At 52.3% G+C, this 14,147-nt stretch overlaps 1 protein-coding gene across 2 annotated transcripts in view; it reads right to left on the reverse strand.

Annotated features, from left to right (window-relative positions):
- Nucleotides 1-14,147, reverse strand: part of Cdc42bpb (CDC42 binding protein kinase beta) — a 99,108-nt gene that overhangs the window by 10,062 nt on the left and 74,899 nt on the right. The window contains exons 20-28 of one of the 2 annotated variants that reach the window (XM_042261208.2): nt 13,365-13,459; nt 11,304-11,383; nt 9,219-9,272; nt 7,819-7,908; nt 7,346-7,423; nt 5,643-5,748; nt 3,271-3,407; nt 2,593-2,732; nt 1,416-1,497 (exon numbers count right to left, since the gene is read on the reverse strand). In XM_042261208.2, the coding sequence (XP_042117142.1) occupies nt 1,416-1,497; nt 2,593-2,732; nt 3,271-3,407; nt 5,643-5,748; nt 7,346-7,423; nt 7,819-7,908; nt 9,219-9,272; nt 11,304-11,383; nt 13,365-13,459 (862 nt within the window). The remainder of the gene's footprint in view (nt 1-1,415; nt 1,498-2,592; nt 2,733-3,270; nt 3,408-5,642; nt 5,749-7,345; nt 7,424-7,818; nt 7,909-9,218; nt 9,273-11,303; nt 11,384-13,364; nt 13,460-14,147) is intronic. The other variant, XM_042261209.2, reaches the window with a different exon arrangement.

The following is a 14,147-nucleotide window of genomic DNA, read 5'->3' on the forward strand; positions in this document are numbered from 1 at the left end:
ATTGCTTTCTTGCCCTGCCTGGTGGCACACACTTTTAATCCCAGCACTCGGGAGCAGAGGCAGATCTCTGCGAGTTCAAGGCCAGCCTGCCACACACTGGCCACATACATATGGCAGTACACAGCAAGTTCCAGGACATCCAGGACTATAAACAGAGACCCTGTCTCAAAAAGAAAAAAAAAGTTTCCCTGAGTAACCTTATTATGATTAAGATGTGGGTTCTTTGGGCATGTCCAGGGAAGAGAGGGTCTCCACTAAGTGTTCACTAAGCACCATTAGGAAGGAACCTGGGGGGCTCCACAGGCCACTCTTAGCACAGGACGCCAGTGCTTTTTCTGGACTGTATCCACAAGTTGTTTCTGAACAACAGTGTGATTCAGTAAAAACAACTCTAAAGACAGCTTTCTGGTCAACCAGATGTGCCTATAAAAATTCCTACTTGAAGGTGTGTGTATTTCTCTGACCAACACTCCTCCAGAAGCTTTCTGATGCTTTAGTGTACAGCACTAACTGGGGGAACAGAGCTCAGCCCAGTCAGAGAGACACAGACAAACCAGATGCGGTCATTTAAAAATGTTTTCTGCCTTATTCAGAGAGAGTATGTATGCCAGGGAGGGGACCTAGCAAGACACGTCTCGTAGACCACGAAGACCCCTTCAGTGCTAAGGCCTGTGGCCAGGGTGGAAGGAACACCAGGTGGGAAGGAAGGGTGCTCAGCGGAGGAGAAAAAGGGGTGGTGGTCAGTGCAGAGGGACAGCACGGGACGCGGTGGCCGGCTCCTCATGAAACAGTCTGTGGGGAGGGTGCTGTGCTCAGTGAGGATCGGCTACGCCAGGCCCGTGGCAAAGGCGGAACCCGGTACACAGTAGGAATGCAGGTAGGTGAGGGGCCACCTGGGATAACCCTAGAACTTGCTGCAGCACAGCGAGATGCTCGGAGAATTGCTGTCCTTTAGGTTTTATTTCTGTACGGAGTGAGGGTCTCACCATTTAGCTCTCTGTCATGGAACTCAGAGACCCCATGACCTTTGGCTCCTAAGTGCTGGGATTAAAGGCATGTACCACTGTGCCCGTGGGTTTGGTTGTTTTTAAAAAATTGCTGTCTTTTAACAGTGTCAGTTATCTATCTATCTATCTATCTATCTATCTATCTATCTATCTATCTATCTATCTATCTATCTACCTACCTATTTATTTATTGATTGATTGATTGATTGTTTTTTCAAGACAGGGTTTCTCTGTGTAGCTTTGCGCCTTTCCTGGAACTCACTTGGTAGCCCAGGCTGGCCTTGAACTCACAGAGATCCGCCTGGCTCTGCCTCCTGAGTGCTGGGATTAAAGGCGTGTGCCACCACCGCCCGGCTCATTTATTTTTTTAAATGACTAACAAACAAATGAAATCAGAGAAACGCATACCCTGAATATACATGGAATGTCTCGGCGTGTTGCATGGATGACATCTGAGGCCAGGACTGAGCTCACAGAAAACTCGTCATCTCTGGCAAGAAAGAAACACACTCAGTTCTGGGAAAGCCTTGCAGATCTGCCGCCACATTTTCACAACTCATCCCAACATCTTAATGGGGGGACACTGAAAACAGCCCCTGCCTGACTCACACTGTCCCCCAGTTCCAAGTTCCACAACAGTTATTTTTGGCTTGTCCGTGGTACCATCAGGCAAAGGCTGGTCAATAAGAAGCAGAAGGCGCTGAGTTCACGTGGACATGCCAGCTGAGCTGTCCCCACCCTCGATGGTGCCCAATCACGTGGGCTCAGGCCAGGACAGAGCTGTTACAGTGGTCTGAATAGAATGGTCTCCATAGGCTCACATATTTGAAAGCTTAGTCACCAAGGAGTGGAACCATTTGAAAGGATTAAAAGGATGAGGAGGCGTGGCCTTGTTGGAGGAGGTGTGTCACTGGGGTGGGCTTGGAGGTTTTTAAAAGCCCATGGCAGGCCCACTTCTCTTTCTGCTTCTGGATGGGGATGTAGCTCTCAGCTACTGCTCCAGCACCATACATGTTGTCATACTCTCTGTCATGATAATGGACTAAATATCTGAAGCTGTAAACAAGCCAATTAAATGTTTCCCTTTATAATAGTTGCCCTGGTCACGGTGTCTCTTCACAGCGATAGAACACTGACCAAGGCAGTGGTACGCAACAAGGGAAGCGGAAGGTACCATGTGATGCAGACACAGAAAGTATGGGACCCTGCCACTGCTGGGTGATTCTGACTCCCCTGTGTTCTTACAGATCTCTGAAGGAACCAGCCAGAGAGCCCCCTTTGCTAAGAACACGCTGGAGCTTGTGTCTCTAGACCAGACAGATGCTAACCGCAGACGGTCACAATGCCTGCCTTCCTGATCTGGCATACGGCGAGAAAAGCACAGGCCTTCCACATACATGGTGACGACAGCAGCAATACTTCCAGCCCTGTTCTGAGTGTGCCCTTGGTTAATCCTCACGACAGCTCCTCCTACCCCGCTACAGTCTTCACATGACCTTGGCGAGAACAGGCAGGAAGCATGGGCCTGCCACCGTGGGCAGTGAGCACTGGGTACCAGGGCCGTTGCTTTGCTGGAGAAACATACCTGAGGTCTAAGACTTGGCTGGCAATGACCCCAGGCTGGGTAGACTTTCCTTCTGGCAGGTCGTATAGGAAGAGTTTGCAGTCACAGACCACTGCGTAAGCCCGCTGCCAGCCTTTCTTCACTCCTGTGGGCTTGGGGACCTACAGACCAACAATGACCATGTTTCCCTTGGGCCACAGAGGCTGCCAGACCCTTGGCATTTCACTCAGTCTGTGTCCACCTGCTGTATGCCTGTCCTGGTCCCCAGGGACGCTCCCCCATCAACCCCCTTCCCAAGCATCTGGGCAAGCCGGTCTTGGATCAGGAGACTCAGGGCCTGACTAGAAGCTTGTGAATGGGAAGAAAGCACAAGGGATGCTAGCAGCCCAGGACCACACGCATCCTGGACGCTGCGGCTGGACAGGACATGCAGGTGGCCCAGGTACCTGTGTTCTGCAAGTACCGCTTGGCTTTGGAACCTTGACTTTGAGCTCATGACCAGACACCCAAGAAGAGTAACTATAGGACCATGAGGCAGGATTCCTATGCCCAACGGTACTCGAGCTCTTGGTCATGTAAAGTAGCAGTTGTGCCCGAGACCCTCTAGGTACCAGGGCTACTAGAGAGAGCAAGGACACAAAGTGACCGAATGAAAAATGAGCCACAATGGACTATGGGACAGACGCTGGCTCCTCTTACCTTAACATAGCCCTTGTAGGCTGTGCCTATACCCCTCTGCACATCCACGCCGAGAGGCCTCTTGGACTGCTCAGGAGGTATGGGGCACACCTGGGGAGCGCTGTCTTTGCAGGACACATGGCAGGAAAACGCACACACTGGAAAAGAGGAAACGTTCCACCCACCTCACAACATGCAACCAAGGCAGTAGACCTGCTGAGCACAGGCTCTCTGCACACACTGCCCAGGAAGCCTCGGTGTCCAGGATGGCAGACTCCACTGAAAACAATTCCCGAAGGCTTCATAATAAAAGCTCTACACATATGGAGACCACACATAAAGAGGGGCCGCCTGAACAAGCGTGAAGTCTGTGTTACAGTTAGCCAACAAGCCTGCCTTAAATCCACAGGGGTAGTCTCCAGATCCGCTCACTGAGGTCACCTGGGCGTCCCTGTAGGGCACACCCTGAAGATCCAGTGTGGAGCTAAGCCACTAGTTAGCCACAGAGGCCAAGCAGTGGTGCACACCTTTAATCCCAGTATTCGGGAGGCAGAGGCAGATGGATCTCTGTGAGTTCAAGGCCATCCTGGGTTATACAAGATTGATCCAGTCTAAAAGAGAAACAGCCAGGCAGTGGTGGCTCACATGCCTTTAATCCCAGCACTAGGGAGGTTGAGACAGGAAGTGATATGGCTGAGCAGAGAAAGGAATATAAGGCGGGAGGAGACAGGAGCTCGGCCGTTTCAGGCTGAGAATTCCTTGGAGGTCAGAACTCTAAGGCTGCTGCTCTGATCTCTCAGCTTTCACCCTGATATCCGACTCCAGGTTTTTATTAAGACCAATTAGGATCTGTGCTACAAGTAGTGTTGGAGGCTCTGACCAAGGCATCTCACTCCGCACTGCGCCGTCTGTGAAGTGGCCCGGCTCGAGAGCACATGGCCAAGCGCCAGCCTGGAGCAGAGCACAAGAAGGTTTTGTGATTTAAAAATAACTGCCATCAAAAGACACACTCTATCCCTGTGAGATCTAGACAATCTGGAGCCTGTGAGAGGTTCAGAGGGAAAGGCCATCACTGCCAGGCTTAGGGCCCGAGTTCGCCCTCTGGAACCAAAGGTGAAGAGAAGCGACTCTTTCAAGTTGTCCTCGACACCCAGCCTGCGCCACGGCACATGCACCCACACACTCACGTACACCAGGAAGTAAATGCAATTAACAGTTAAAAACAAAAACAAAGAAACCCCCAAACCCCATACGACAGAGTGGGAAGTTCTGGCCTCTCCTCCATGTTTCCTGATGTGACAGAATGGTTGTGAGTGCTGTGCTCTACATCAGGACCCTCAGGTGGGGGTGTGCTCTACATCAGGACCCTCAGGGGGAGGTGTGATCTACAGCAGGACCCTCAGGGGGAGGTGTGATCTACAGCAGGACCCTCAGGGGGAGGTGTGATCTACAGGACCCTCAGGGGGAGGTGTGATCTACAGCAAGACCCTCAGGGGGAGGTGTGATCTACAGCAGGACCCTCAGGGGGAGGTGTGATCTACAGCAGGACCCTCAGGTGGAGGTGTGCTCTACATCAGGACCTCAGGTGGAGGTGTGCTCTACATCAGGACCTCAGGTGGAGGTGTGCTCTACATCAGGACCTTAGGTGGAGGTGTGATCTACATCAGGACCTCAGGTGGAGGTGTGATCTACAGCAGGACCCTCAGGTGGAGGTGTGATCTACAGCAGGACCCTCAGGTGGAGGTGTGATCTACAGCAGGACCCTCAGGGGGAGGTGTGATCTACAGCAGGACCTCAGGTGGAGGTGTGATCTACAGCAGGACCCTCAGGTGGAGGTGTGCTCTACAGGACCCTCAGGTGGAGGTGTGATCTACAGCAGGACCTCAGGTGGAGGTGTGATCTACAGCAGGACCCTCAGGTGGAGGTGTGCTCTACAGGACCCTCAGGTGGAGGTGTGATCTACAGGATCCTCAGGTGGAGGTGTGATCTACAGGACCCTCAGGTGGAGGTGTGATCTACAGGACCCTCAGGTGGAGGTGTGATCTACAGCAGGACCTCAGGTGGAGGTGTGATCTACAGCAGGACCCTCAGGGGGAGGTGTGATCTACAACAAGACCCTCAGGGGGAGGTGTGATCTACAACAAGACCCTCAGGGGGAGGTGTGCTCTACAGGACCCTCAGGTGGAGGTGGTGTGCTTTATAGTAATTTTGAGCTGATAACCTGGCTAGTGGTCGGTCCTACAGGCTGTGCAGGATGACCACAGGCCTGCCCAGGCATCGATGCAGACAGGCCTGCCCACACTGCTACCAGGTACACTCCCCTCTTTAGCTCGATGAGGTAAGCACCCCCTCGCGAGCAGCACTTTCCAGCTCGCGTGCACTGATCCACTCACCTTCGCAGGCATAGCCCTGTCGGATGAGTCCGACCATCAAGGATGTGCAGTGGCTGCACTGGGTGGGGCTGGGGAAGGACTTGATGCTGAACTGGTGAGCTTTGGGCTGCAGGAAAAACAAGCAAAACAAGCCAGGTGACTGGGAAGCCAGGAGAAGCGGGTCAGTCGGCTTCTGACTGACGTAGACACAGCCTGCCTGCTTCATGCTCTTTCTCTTCCTGCCATGGGTTCTCATCAGTGGCACCTAAACCCCAAGGTCCCAAGCCAGAACCCGAAGCCGCCACCCCTGCTTCCTTCAGTTAGTTTTGTTACACACAGAGCTGGGCGACGTTGTGGTGTTACCTTTCACAGCTGATACTCTAACTGGATTAGGGGCGTTTTCCAGGGATCAGCACCAACTAGATTTGGGGATTTGGCCTGGAACCCTGTCTAGGTTTGGCTCTTCTTGGGTGTGTGAACAAGATAGCACTTTTAATCTACAAGAAATGTTAACAGCAACATCTTGGAAAGACCCACTGTCTCCTGGAGGAGGACAGAAAAACAAGAACGCAACAGATGGGAAGAACCGTGAGGCTAGCTGGGAAGACAAGGACCGGCCGTGACAGCTGCCTAGAAAGCCCACATGTAGTGACAAAGTGACACACTGCGCAGGAACACACGGACCGGCAGGAACATGTGTTTCTCAAGGAGTAGGGTGGTCAGCACAGCCCCAGGAGCAACGAGAGGAGCTGCCCAGAGAAGGTCAGGGTTCAGTCATCACTGAGAGACACGTCACCTTGACAGTTCCTTCTCCAGATAGCAGAAGCTACTAAACAAGCAGCCCTGCACCTTGGTCCTTAATTCGACAAGAGCCTGAGTCCCAAAGCCAAAGCATGGATTCCTCTCAGGTCTCCAGGGGAAAACATCAATAGACCAGGTCTGTATTTAAAGCAACAACAACAAAACCCAGGACACAAGTCCATGCCAGGCATACTGGCCAAATGTAGCCAAGCCAGAACCTCAGGGCCTGGCACAGCTGGAAACTTGGGATCTACAAAGAGAAAGGAGACCCAGTTGAGCTTCAAGGCTCGTAAGAAAACGAGGTGAGGACACACTGAGTCTAGGTTCTTGCCGGGCTCATGCAGAAGGTGAGGTCCAAACTGCACGTTGTGGGTAGCTATTCATGTTGGGGACAAACCATATAGTTCTCAACAACAGACATAATAATAATAAAGAGCAGCACCTGCGTGTGAGAGGCCCCCGCTGCCCAGGGGGGAGGAGGGGGAGACAGAGGAGGAGGAGGCAGAGGAGGAGGAGGAGGAGGAGGAGGAGGAGGCAGCGGCAGCGGCTCAGGGACTGTTTCAGCTGAAGAACACACTTAGTGCTTAAGCATGAAGACGACAGTGTAGACCCTGGACTTGGTTTGTGAATCCCCCCAACAGAACACGAGGGCCGACTGTGTACATTCAAAACCAGCGAGCACAGCCATTTTACCCAAAATTTATCTTCTAAAACCAAGAAGGCAGCCGGGCGGTGGTGGCGCACGCCTTTAGTCCCAGCACTCGGGAGGCAGAGCCAGGCGGATCTCTGTGAGTTCGAGGCCAGCCTGGGCTACCAAGTGAGCTCCAGAAAAGGCGCAAAGCTACACAGAGAAACCCTGTCTCGAAAAAACCAAAAAAAAAAAAAAAAACCAAGAAGGCACCCAGCAATGTGAGAGGGCCTACCTTTGGTCCAGCCATGGCGAGGGCCTGTGTGTTGGGCAGTGGCCCAGCAGACGGTCTCTGCTGGGCCCGTGTTGTACCCTAGGAGAAAGGTGCGGACAGGTGAGCTTCAGCTTAGCTGCCAGGGCCTATCTGGGGCTTCTCTCTAGGATTTATAAATGATTTAACATTCTGAATTTCTAATCTACTACATTGTTCAGACACCTGTCAAGGGTTCCCTCATTTAGCTGATGGTCTGACAGTTCTGAAGAGGGAGGGCGGGGAGACCTGCGAAGGGGCCTAGCCACAAGCGCGGGGGGGGGGGGGGGGGGCCCTCTGAAGAGCACCCCCAGGGCCCACGGAGCACCCCCAGGGCCCCTCTGAAGAGCACCCCCAGGGCCCACGGAGCACCCCCAGGGCCCACGGAGCACCCCCAGGGCCCCTCTGAAGAGCACCCCCAGGGCCCACGGAGCACCCCCAGGGCAGCGCAGTCTCACCTCCTGCTGCTCTGTGCTGGAGGCCACCGGCACTGATGGGGACAGGTCCGGCTTGGAGGCCTGCGTCTCCTGATCGCTGGCTGAGCTGGTCTGTGACAAGGACAAAGTTGGTAGGTATTTCCTAGACAGTGCCTTGTGTCCGAGCCTCTCCAGTCTTACCACGAACCTGTCGACGCACAGCTACCCCGACTTGGCCAGGGAGCGGCAAGTCACTGTCATTTCAATGGAAAGCTGTACCTGGCCAGCTCCCTACACGAGCCTTCCCTCCTCCGGCCATTCACAAGTAGGGACTGGGGCTGGGGGCGTTAGCGCACCCTTTGATCTCAGTGTGCTACAGGCAGATCTCAGGGTTTGAGGCCATCCTGGTCTAAACAGTGCCTTCTAATCTGCTATGGCCACGTAGTAAAAATCTGTTGTTTTTTTTAATGGATCTAGAAAAATTAACCTCAGTCCTCAGAGAAGGAGCTGGGAATACGGCCCTCAGGCAGTCCTCAGACCGCCCGGATAGTCACCTCCTTCCAGAGATCAGGACGGTTTGTCCACAGCCCACAGCCCACAGCCAGAGCCTGGCTGCCCTCCTCTGACAGTGGCGACTCTCACAGGCACACTTCACGAATGGCGGCTACCTGAGGTGAACCTCCCTGCAGGCGTAGTCCTGGTACAGTGCCACGTGGGCCCAGGTCACCGCTATTCCCAGCGTGCAGTAAGCACACGGAACGGCGGCGCTAGCATGGGAGACTGCAGAGCAGAGTCTGCAGGTCCACGGCTGAACTGCCCCACCGCGGAGCCCAAGAGCACACAGGTGAGCACCGTCCCAAAGCGGCACTCATCAGACCCTGGGGGGGGTCACACACAGCACGGGTACAACCGCACACTCCGGGGGGGTCACACACAGCACGGGTACAACCGCACACTCCGGGGCTGGTCAGAGGGAGGGAGACTGGGGGGGGGTCACACACAGCACGGGTACAACCGCACACTCCGGGGCTGGTCAGAGGGAGCACTGGGGGCGGGGGGGGGGGGGGGGGGGGGGTCACACACAGCACGGGTACAACCGCACACTCCGGGGGGGGGGGTCACACACAGCACGGGTACAACCGCACACTCCCGGGGGGGGGGGGGGGTCACACACAGCACGGGTACAACCGCACACCCCGGGGCTGAAGTGTGTCAACAACCCCTGTGGACAGGGCCATCAACTAGCTAATGAGCAGAGCTAGTAAGTGTGAACATTACCCACAAGGCAAGTTAAACAAGTTAGCAATCCACCTGGTGAGTGAAGAGCAAGCCAATGAAGTAAATTTTAGCGGTTTAAGAGCCCAGTTTCCTTAGTTGTTAATCAAAGGATGCAGACTTAGCAGTCTGAGAGCAACCACGGAAGGGCATTTGCGGTCACTTACGTCCTCCCACAAGGCTAGCAGAGAAGATGCAGACGAGGAGGAGGAGAGCGAGTCCTTGGTATAACAGACAGGAGGAACACAAATGATCATCTCCCCCAGCAAAGCCTGGCAAGGCTACCGTGCAGACTCACTCTAGCACTCAGCAACGTGTTTAATCTGGCAAAGTACAAGATCTCCTGGGCAGGTCTCAAGTCTGGAAACTTAACATGGACCTGATCTAGCTGAGAGTTTTCTTTTAAAGGAAGCCACTTCACACTCAAATGACAAAGCCTTGAAGGAGGTCTAAAAATGGCAGGATGCTGGACAGTGAATGAGGTCTACTGATGACTGCTCCACCTCCATGAAACTCAGTCCACGCTGATGGATGGTACCGTGAAAGCCACTGCCACGAGCTCTCTACGCAACCAGCGTGCAAGGTCAGCGATTACTGCTGTAATATATTTGCTTAAGGACTGAGGACTTAGCCGGGCGGTGGTGGCGCACGCCTTTAATCCCAGCACTCGGAAGGCAGAGGCAGGAGGATCTCTGAGTTCGAGGCCAGCCTGGTCTACAGAGCAAGTTCCAGGACAGTCAGGGCTACACAGAGAAAAGCTATCTTGAAAACAAAACAAAACAAAAAAATCAAGGGAAAAGACACTTTGTCACTTGGGAAAAACCACAAATACTCTGATGAGTGAAGGTGAACAGCTGGAACTCCTGGAGTGTTGCACTGTGCCATGCGGTCCCTCCTGGAGTGTTGCACTGTGCCATGCGGGCACTCCTGGAGTGTTGCACTGTGCCATGCGGGCACTCCTGGAGTGTTGCACTGTGCCATTCGGTCACTGCTGGAGTGTTGCACTGTGCCATGCGGGCACTCCTGGAGTGTTGCACTGTGCCATGCGGGCACTCCTGGAGTGTTGCACTGAGCCACTACCAACCTGGTGATGCAACTGCAAAGTGGCCTCTGAACAGAAACAAACCTGTCTCCTGTGCAGAATCAGGGCCAACAGCCCCTTCCCATGGGCACCAAGAGGGAACATGATATAAACCCAGCGTGCAGGGCACTCTCCCTAAGTAGAAGAGGTAGCACTGTCTAGATAGAACCTGATGACTGAATGCCATCAGTGACTTCTGGTGGGTCCTGAACTGGGAGGAAACCCGGCTGTCCAGGACACAGCCAGGACCGCAGGTGAGTCTGCAGAGCTGAAAGCCGGTGCCAAGTTTCCTGTGGTCACTGCTGTCTACAAACCACTTCCCACCAGTTTAGATGAAAGAGACCCGTGTGTATGTGAGTGAGGGAGACAGGCAGGGGAATCGAGTGCACACACGAAGCTCATGCCCGGTGAGGGTGCCACTGCTCCCGTGTGACTTCTGACTTTGTCAACCGTACACAGCGAGTGTGGGAAGCAGCACTGGGTGCCTCACCAGAAGCTTCGTCCATCACACGGCAAATGCTTTCACTCTTCCAGCCGCCCCCCAGGACTGGGGGTCTAACCCCAGGCTAGGCGAGGGCTCATCACTGAAATGCATCCCTGGCCTTCATCATTCCCACATGCGTGCTGTAAGGAACCCGTAGAGCAAGTCTACTTCACCGCTCCAGGAGAGGGGAGTGGGCTCCTCCCACTGCAAGGGCATTCCAGGCAGACCAGCAGGCACTGGTCACCTTGGGGTTCACCGGCTCAGCGAGGAGTGGACCAGGCGGCTCTTGGTGAACTGCTTGGTACTGAATCACTTAGAAACCTTTTCCCCACTAGACACTGAGTCCAAGCTACATATTCACACAGAAGTCCCAGAAATGGCAACACGACCGTTATTATTCATATTTTAAATCTGACCCCAAACATCACCACACAGCCAGAGGCCAGTGTAGATTTCTGCAGCGAGGCTAAGCATCTTCTCAGTCCCTCTTAGTCTCCAGAAACAGTTCCAACACCCACAGCACTCTCCACCTTCACACCATGACTTCCCTACCCATGTCGTCACTGCCACAGCTCTCACAGAATGTCAGACCTGTTTCCGGAGATGTTTTGGGCCCACAGGTAGTCAAGTCATATTCTATTGTTTCTAACTTACATATACTTGGTATTTTCAAAAAGCAGTACTCACTCTAAATGTCAGATCATGTGCAAGAGGAGCAGTGTTGAAATACTCAAAGATAGAGTCCTGGAAATCTGGAAGTTTGAGCCCTGCAAGAAAGAATGGAAAATTAAGGCAAAAACTGTAAAGACAGCAGTCTTCGATGTCAACCTTTTGGGGCTCCAGGGTAAGCAGAGTTAACACACTCTCCGAAGAAAATCTAGGAAAGCCTCTGGGGGGTGGGTGGAGGGGTGACAGAGTCTGACCACAGGGCCACGGATGCTCTGTGATGAGAAATGACAATAGCAGTTCCCAGAGACCACCTGGGAGCAGGAGAGAAAGGACATTAAGATGAGCATTTAGTTGGGAAGACACTTTGAGCTGCAGGCCAGAGTGGGTTCCAAATCAACTAATCACCCCAACTTAAAAGCCGAAGCCATGCAAGGCGCACGGCAACGACCTGGCACTCAGAAGGCTGCAGCGAAGATGACGGGTTTGAGACCAGTCTGATCAACACAGTGAGACTGTGTCTTGTTTAGGAAGGGGTGGGGGCGCTGGGAAGGTGACTCCATGGTCAGGAGCACTGGCTACCCTTCCAGAGGACTACGCTGGATTCCCAGCTGCTCACAACTGTCTGTAACTGAAGCCCAGTTCCAGAGGGTCTGACACTCACTTCCAGCTTCGGAAGGCTCCAGACACGCAAGTGATGCAGACACACACGCCAGCAAAAACCGCAATGCACATACACCAACAGATAACCAGGAAAATGTACTGTGTCCCCTGAGCAGCCTGCAGCGGGGAAGATTCTCCTTTTCAAGGAAAGGCAATGAATAGACTCGACACAAACACAGGGAAAGCTTTCTCTTTCTTTGGGACAGGGTCTCAGTTAGACCAGGACCACCTACTACGTCCTGAGTGTAGAGCCTACAGGTGTGTGCACCCGCCTGGTTTCTGTGGTGTTTATGCATGCCAAGCAAACACGCTAACAGGCTACAACCCGAGCCCTAGAAAGGCTCTTTCTTAGCCAAAATCTAAGTAAGAGGAAATATCCGTAACTTACATCATAAAAGGATTTCCTCCTCAATATATAAAAAGCTTCTGAAATGTAAGACAACCCAAATTTAAGAAACAGACAGAATGCAAATTCCTGTACTGAGATGCCACCTATTTGGGATGGAGAATCCCAAGCATGAAGTTCACGTTGAGTGTGGTCTGGGGACAAACCCTCTTGTCCAAGACTGCGACGTTTTGCCTTTTGATGTGGACAAAGTCTCACTTCTAAAACTCTATCTCAAAATATGGGATGCTTTATGTACATGGCTACTCCTGAAGCATGTGGGAGAGAACTCTACAGACTCCAATCTGCCCTCAAACTCAGGATCCCCCTGCCTCGGCTTCCTGAGTGCTGGGATTACACCACACCTCAGCACTTCGCAGTGAGCAAAGAGCTCTGCCCGGAGGGCACAGAGCAGCTGTAAAGGGTTCCCATGGGCTGTGGTCTAGTGGCCTCTTCGGCACAGAACAGACTTACCTTTTGTGTGACCAGGGGATAGGAATGTATGAGAGAGAGTGAGTGAGTGAGTGAGTGAGTGAGGGAGGGAGGGAGAGAGAGAGAGAGAATGAGAATAAGAATGTGTGTGCGCACCAATTTGCTTTGATTTTCAAAGGAAGAAGTGACCAAAATTTATGGCTAATCTGGGGGAAGGTATTTTTGAACATATTGTTTCAAAATTTTAACTTTGGTTAAATAACCAAACTCGGGTTTATTTATTTTTTGGTTTTTTGAGACAAGGTTTCTCTGTGTAATAGCCCTGGCTGTCCTGGAACTCACTCTGTAGACCAGGCTGGCCTCAAACTCACAGAGATCACCTGCCTCTGCCTTCCCAGTGCTGGGGAGGGATTTTGAGAACAAAATAATCTGGTTTGTTGGAGGCCTGGGGCCTTCTGTCTTGAAGGCCCAGGCAAGAAGTGCTGGGATTAAAGGCCCAGCCGGAATTATTTTTATACAACCAAAAATAGCTATTAAGAAGAAAAACCACTCATTGGAAAAGGCTGGTATTTAGTAATGCAAATCTTTAGGTTTTAATTTACCTGTATCTGCTCTAAACTTTTCTTCCATCTTTTTCTTCAGAATTTGCATTTCTTCTAATAACTCCCTGTTTTTGGCTTCGGATTCCTTTAGTTTACTGAAATAAAAGTAAAGAGCTGTAAATGCAGGGGGTAGAGGCCGTGTTCTTTGTTTACGGTGTGCTGGAGTGTGAACAAGGGGCTTTCTTGGCTTCCCAGGAACGGCTTAGGGCATGCTAGGCCTTTACACTTAGCATATTTTACAGAAAATTCAGAATTATGAATTCAAACACAGATTTTAAGTCATGGCTAAGGTGTTACGATAGAACAAGTTTGCAATTCCAGCAACCAGGAAGCAGAGACAAGAGAATCAAGAGTCAAGGTCAGTCGGGGCTACATCAAACCAACAAAACAAAAATATCGAAGTAAGGTCCTGGTCAAAGAAAGTGCAGCTCATGAAACTGGGGGTGAGTTTTTGCCTGCCCTCTGAGGATAAACACACAGTCCAGATCCCTTGGCTGTCATCCTGGAAAAGACTTGCCCATGACCGACACCAGGAGAACTATGGTTGAGTACAGAGGCCCTGAGAGCCTGGCTCTTAAGTAGGCCTTACTCCAGGACAGGGTTAGCAGATAAAATCTGGACAGGAGGGTAGGACCCAGCACAGGCATGGCCACTAGTCAACAGGATGACATTCACCTCCAACACCTACACCTTGGTCTCACCACTTGTAGAATGGGGACAATAATGTCTACTCCACTGGGATGTATGAGGGTCACACGTGATTTAATTCAGGCCATTGCAAAT

Source organism: Peromyscus maniculatus, chromosome 14, assembly GCF_049852395.1.
Source record: "Peromyscus maniculatus bairdii isolate BWxNUB_F1_BW_parent chromosome 14, HU_Pman_BW_mat_3.1, whole genome shotgun sequence".
Lineage (NCBI taxonomy): Eukaryota > Metazoa > Chordata > Mammalia > Rodentia > Cricetidae > Peromyscus > Peromyscus maniculatus.